General features: G+C 37.6%; 1 protein-coding gene across 3 annotated transcripts in view; it reads right to left on the bottom strand.

Moving 5' to 3' along the window:
• Nucleotides 1-1,371: 1,371 nt before the first annotated feature.
• ANKRD26 (ankyrin repeat domain containing 26) overlaps nt 1,372-6,663 on the bottom strand; it is a 93,961-nt gene continuing 88,669 nt past the window's right edge. For all 3 annotated transcript variants that reach the window (XM_057543552.1, XM_028162903.2, XM_028162906.2), the window contains 2 exons: nt 3,822-3,867; nt 1,372-2,311 (listed from right to left, as the gene is read on the bottom strand). In XM_057543552.1, coding sequence (XP_057399535.1) covers nt 2,175-2,311; nt 3,822-3,867 — 183 coding nt within the window. In that variant the 3' untranslated portion in view covers nt 1,372-2,174. The remainder of the gene's footprint in view (nt 2,312-3,821; nt 3,868-6,663) is intronic.

Genomic DNA, 6,663 nt, shown 5'->3' with positions numbered 1-6,663 from the left:
TCCCTATGAAGCAGCCCCGCCCACGACCTCTTGAGCCGAGCTTGTGCCTCTCCATTCTTTGATCAAAGAGTGAAGCTTTCCTTTGCTTCTGAACCCAACTCATTCTACTGGTGGGAGCGACACTGGGCAGAAGGACCCTTGTTGGGGTGGGTAACAGTTTTACTTACATACCAAAGGCCAGAGTGAGGAGGAGATGCTTCCCAGGAGAGGAGGACGGCTAACTCCCGCCCCTTCACAAGCAGCAGGGAAAACCAGTTTCCTCCGGCCCTTCACCTGCTGGCGTAGAACAACTGACCTGTTCTCACCATGTTGCCCCAGGTGCAGGCCTGGGCGAGGGGGGAAGGCCTGTGTATTTACTGTGAGATATTAATAAGAACTCTGTCTCCGATCACAATACGTTGTGGGTGCATTCAGGATAAAATTAGAGTATTAAAAGCCCAGCCAAAAGAAGAGAGTGTCTCAAAGAGGTCAGTTATATTGAATGCCAAGAGGAATGAGAAATTCAGATAGAGAAAGACTGGAAAGGTGTCACTTTGATTTAGCGATGTGGAAGTCATCGGTGACTTCGGAGTAGTTTTGAGAGAATGGGGGAAGGAGAAGACAGCCTAGAGTGGGTGGGGATACAGGCAAATCTTTCAAGAAGTTTGTCGTGGGTAATGAGATTCCCTGGTACACATGAGAGGGAAAAAACAGGGTGAAAAGTTTACAGAGAGAGGAAATGTGAAATCGACATTGTGAAGAAAGAAGATGCAAATTAACTAAATAAAAGTAGTAGAATAATTTTCTTCAGCAGCACGTAGATGCCTGGGTGGAGGTAAGGGGGAAGAATGATAAGCAATCTCTTACGGAGTTCTGCCAACTAAGTACACTGAAAGGACAGAAGAAAAGGGAATAAAGGATGTATGTAAGAGTTACTAACATTTTAGCTCTTGGAATTGTTGGGAAGGAAAACACTTCCTCTACCCTCTTAGGTTCATTAATTGGGAATCTGCAAATTAAATTGACAAAAGCAGATTACCATGAGAAAAAAACATTTAATTGTGTATGACTACATCCAGGGGTTCACAAAGAAACGTGATTTGAAGGGGTGGCTACAACTGGGGGCTTATATACTACTTAATAAGTGACAGGGAGTAGGAGAAAGGCATCTTCTGAAAAACATGACTTCTTGGTGGGGGGAGGGAAGGGCACTTATGGGAGAACAAATGACATTTAGGAAAGATAAATGTTACATGAGGAGAATATATGGGCGATATGGTAGTTTTATGAAAATGTCTGTTTGAGTCTGGTGCTTGGAACTTTTCTCTAATTTTAAGACTGTTTCCAAAAAGTAAGTAAGTAAATAAATAGAAAAGGTGAAAAGTCTTAGGCAAATTTTATTTCTCCATGAGGAAAGATCTATGAATGAGTGTTTAAAGTTATATATACTAAGTTTTATGGCACTATAACAATTGTAATACATCAAAACATTGACAATAAGGACTTCCCTGGTGGCACAGTGGTTAAGAATCCTCCTGCCAATGCAGGGAACACGGGTTCGCCCTGGTCCGGGAAGATCCCACATGCCATGGAGCAACTAAGCCTGTGCACCACGACTACTGAGCCTGTGCTGTAGAGCCCGCGTGCCACAACTACTGAAGCCCGCGTGCCTAGAGCCCAGGCTCCACAAGAGAAGCCACCGCGATGAGAAGCCCATAGCCCCCACTCGCCGCAACTAGAGAAAGTCCGCATGCAGCAACGAAGACCCAACACAGTCAAAAATAAATAAATAAATATTTTTTTAAAAAAAACAAAACATTGACAATAGCCATAGCAGCAGTATATCCAAATGATGTCTGTCTAAATCTTTAGGTCTATATATAGTGATAAAATTGGAAATATAAAAAAGCTATCAATCAACACCACTGTATATTAATGACAAGTTTGGTTGTCTGGGTGCTGGTATCAGGGCTCAGTTTGAGTATGTAAAACTCAACAGTGTTTTGATTCACAAAATCTGCTTAAAAGTAAGTTAGATGCAGAGAAACATGGTTTAAAATACTATATAAATTTTCATCATACACATATAATACAAAAATATTTTCCTTTAATAAAGATTTTCACGTCATGTTTAATGGGAAACAACTAAAATGTTATGCAAACAACCCAGTAGGGAAATTTTTACTATTTATCTTTTAGATCATATAATTTTTCTTCAAAATCTGTACATATTCTTGTGACGTTTTCAAAACTAGATCTTGATTTAGATTTGACTCATCAGTAGCTCCTAGAGGAGAAGCTCTATAGGATCCAGATTCACATTCAGCAGCAGCTGAAAAGAAAAAGAAAGGATTATATTCTTTACCTAAAATACTTGAGTTAACTAAATATTAGTAAAAAAAAAGCTGAGACCTTCCTAAGTGTTCAGAAGAATGAAAATTATCTATACACGACATAACACAAAATACAAGATTACTATTATATAATTTGCCCATGGTTGCACGGTGAATTAATTGCTCTTGTGGCTGAGTATCAGAGCTTCTGGTTTTCTCATTCTTCATTCATTTACTCAACAACCATCTGCTAAGGTGCTGCGACAAGCACTGAAATTACAAGATGAAGGTGACACAGTCCACCCTGAAAAATCATATACTATAAACTGGAAAAACAGACAAACAGGCAATTTCCATACAGAGTCATAAATACTATGACAGGTATGAAAGAGGGTACAAGGAACCCTCAGAAGTGACACCCAGCTTCGTGTCAATACTGTCAGCTTTTTGGTGGAGGTGGTATGTAAGTGGATACCTGAAGGACAAGGAAAAAGTACGGGAGACGGAGGGAAGAAGCAAATACAAAGACTAAAGGTGAGGAAAAGCACCTGTGGGATTGCAAGCAGTCTATTTCACTCGATGCAGAGCAAAGGGGCAGAGGAAGGGAGTAAAGAGATAAGGCTGAATACTATGGCAGGACCCAAACTGATTTGGGTGTTTTTATTCCATGATAAGGAATTTGGAATTTTTCCTGAGAGCAAAAGGTAAACCAATGACAAAGTCAATGACAGGAAATTTTAATGTCAGCCACTAAGTGACAGCTACACGAACGTGACTGCTTGAGTCTGGGTTTTTTGGCCTTAATCACTACCAGAAACTTGAGAAGTTGATGAACCCATGTTTTCTAATAGTGTCAGTGTGCAGGCTGACAGTTCCACAGGGATGGCAGAAGTAGAGAAAGGATATAGCCAGAAATAAAAAGAAATACATAGACTTTTTGAGATTTTTTTTTTAAAGCTATGGAACATGATGAATAAATGAGGATTCAGGATATTTTTCATTATGAATGTTCATGCTTTCACATTTTTCATTAGATATGTATAAGAAAAGATATTTAACCTATCAATAGTATCTGTAATCCAAACAATGGAAAGAGGGCTTCCCTGGTGGCGCAGTGGTTGAGAATCTGCCTGCCAATGCAGGGGACACGGGTTCGAGCCCTGGTCTGAGAAGATCCCACATGCTGCGGAGCAACTAGGCCCGTGAGCCACAACTACTGAGCCTGCGCGTCTGGAGCCTGTGCTCGGCAACAAGAGAGGCCGCGATAGTGAGAGGCCCGCGCACCGCAACGAAGAGTGGCTCCCACTTGCCGCAACTAGAGAAAACCCTCGCACAGAAACGAAGACCCAACGCAGCCATAAATAAATAAATAAAACTAAAAACAAACAAACAAAAAACCCACAAACTTTAAAAAAAAAAAATGGAAAGAGATGCCATTTACTATTGAATATTTACAGTTTATTTCAGAAATCAATGTCTAAATTTAATTCATAAATTTCGGCAACATACCTTTTTCTAGTTCTCTAGTTATATTTTTTTCCATCTCCTGCTGCATCTGAAATAAGTAAATTATTATTTATGTTTAAGTTAGACAAGAGACATTTTTGTAGGAATGATGTATAGCTTATGAAATGTGGCCTTTAAATAATACTTCTAGAGACTAGACCTAATTTGAGGATTGCTTAAATAGAAAAATAATCACATAAATAAAATAAAATAAATTCCTACTTATTTTGATTTTAGATAATAGAGAACATATATATGTAATGTTATTTAGATTAATCTGATAAAAAGTACAATAAATATCAGTCTATTGAATATACATATTTCAGAGGGTGATATTTGATCTTATTGGTACAAACAAGTTTAAACGATTCAAGTCATATATTACAATGAATGCATTACTTTGCAATTCTTAGAAAAATTGCTCTTTATAAAAGTTTAATCAGTTTTTTTACTCTAATGGATTTTTCCTTAAAATGAGTTTTCCATTCTTACACTTCTATAAAACTAAAATTTTAAGGTATGTTCTATGGTAATAATTTTTCAACATAGAATCTTAAATACATAAAATGAAGAAAATGGTTCTGTTGTAATGTCATGTTAAAATTCTACTGGCAAAAAATTAAGTAAAGGTATTTTCCTGTCTATGTTAGGACTAAAACATTTATTTCAAAAAATCTGCAAGAAGAAAGGAAAAGTAGAGGCTAGAGCCAGTTTTCAAACTCAGTGTCTGATTCATGACTTTCTAGAATTAGAAACAAGGAAAACAATATATAATTCTTTAACTGTAACTTTGTTTCCATTCTAGAAATTAGGGCCAACTTTTTGAAACATTTGAAACATTTAATTATAGTTATCTACTTAATTATGAAATGTGTGGGAACATTTCAAACTGTATTACAAGTGTCTCCACCTAGAGTGTTCTTTTAAAAATCTTTCTTATAAAAGGCACCCTCTCACTAAACAGGGTCTAAACTAGTATACTGAACATAATAAACGCTGTGATGATAATGATAACATGATAGCCAACGCCTTTGTAAATTTTAGGTGCAAAGACAAATTTTTTGGCTAGCAGGTTTCCCAATATTTTCAGAGACTGTTTTCCATAACACTTTTCTGACAACAGCACTATAGAGAGGCCCTGTAAAATGAATAATGTGACAGCATTATTAGACAGGTCTTGTGAAATTAATAACTCATAACAGATGAAGGAAGAAGGCTTTACTGAAATGATTTTTTATTACCATTAATAAACACTGCAAAATGTAGGTCACATTTTTACACGCGTTGAATTAGGGAATGACCCGTGTAACATTACTCTCTTTTCCCCCAAAAGCTCTTTTCCTAAATATGTACTTCCGAGACCCTTATGCTGATTTCTAGGTGAGGATAGTATTCAGCTGGAGGCAGTAGTTGGAAGTCGAACATTAATAAGGAGAACACACCTGCATTTTTCTTTAAACTTTTCCATTTAACAAAAACACAGAAAGGTGAGAAAATTATACACAGGAAAACAATATATCAGCAAGTTTTAATCCTAAAGATTTTTAGTTAGAAGGATTCTCTCATAACTGGTAGTTTCCAAACTATGTCCCATAGAAATGGAAGGTCCCACTGAGGACACTGCAGGATTGAAGGACAGAGAAGTCACAGCTTCAGGGTCTCCGGCCACTCCTTTAGCTAAAACAGCTCTATATTTGTCTCTGTTTTATATAATACAGCTTCATGCAAATTTTTTTTTTTTTATAAAAGAAAGGTTCTTTTCCTTGAAAAAAAAAATTTTTAAGGTATAAGAGTCATTGATTTAGTCAAAGTCCCTAATTTTACAAAAGAGGTAACAAAGGCTCAGACAGACTTTGCCTGGTGTCACAAAGCCAACAGCCTTCTCACTGAGTCTAGAGTTCTACGCCAGCTACTTCCTCAGATTAAGAAAAAAAACACATAGATTTTTAACTATAACTCAGAGAAAATAAATATGTAAAACTTTGTCGTGTAGCTCAATAATGTTTGATGCATGAGACATGAAATAGTAGCTTTCTAACTAAATTATGTTTTAAAGGCATGAACAAGAATAAATTATCATAACTCCTATTAGTAGCAGTCAATATATTTAATTTATAAAGCACGGATTTTTTTTTTTTAACCACAGGACAGGGAACTTGAAGGAGAAAATCTTTAGTTGAATCACGCAGGCCAAAACTGAGGAGATTCTTCTTTAAAAGGATATTCGTTTCCTCCAAATAAAACTTGGTTTACCGAAATGAGTCAACAAATGAATTATCCACGTTGCGGGTTATTTATGGCAAAATTTAAAACACAAAACAGATTTCTCTTTACCATCTAGCATACTTCAATCTCTCATCATTAGTTTGCATGTACAAAAAACATGAGTGTAATCTCAATTAGAATTTAAATCCAGTCAGAAATTACAGGCTAATTCCTTGGCCTAAAGTTTCAACGTGAGGACTTACACTCCTACCCTCCTCATGAGAGGAGGGGAGGTTTACCCAATGGGTGAATTTGGGAGAAGGAACTAAGAAGTGCTTGCTTGCTTCCGAATCTCTTCTTTGAGAAGGTGTGTGTGCCCTCGGCACTGGGAACTGGGGTCTGCTCTCATGCCCGCAGTAAGCAGCCTGCCCTGGGGCGGGGGTCAAGCATTTGCTTCCTCCCCTTAGGCCTAATTTGGGATGAAGTATTCTGAGGCCCACTGTGACTGCACACCTAAAGCACGTCCTCCAATTCATTAGTTATGTGTCAGTAACAAAGCTCCTTAGTTGATCTCCAGCTGCTGACTCCCGCGTGCTGAACTCAGAAGGGGAAGAGAAGTGTCATCTGCCACCTACCCACC

Source organism: Balaenoptera acutorostrata, chromosome 3, assembly GCF_949987535.1.
Source record: "Balaenoptera acutorostrata chromosome 3, mBalAcu1.1, whole genome shotgun sequence".
Classification (NCBI taxonomy): domain Eukaryota; kingdom Metazoa; phylum Chordata; class Mammalia; order Artiodactyla; family Balaenopteridae; genus Balaenoptera; species Balaenoptera acutorostrata.
The sequence above is the reverse complement of the archived record's forward strand: the minus strand, read 5'-3'. Positions and strand labels throughout refer to the sequence as shown.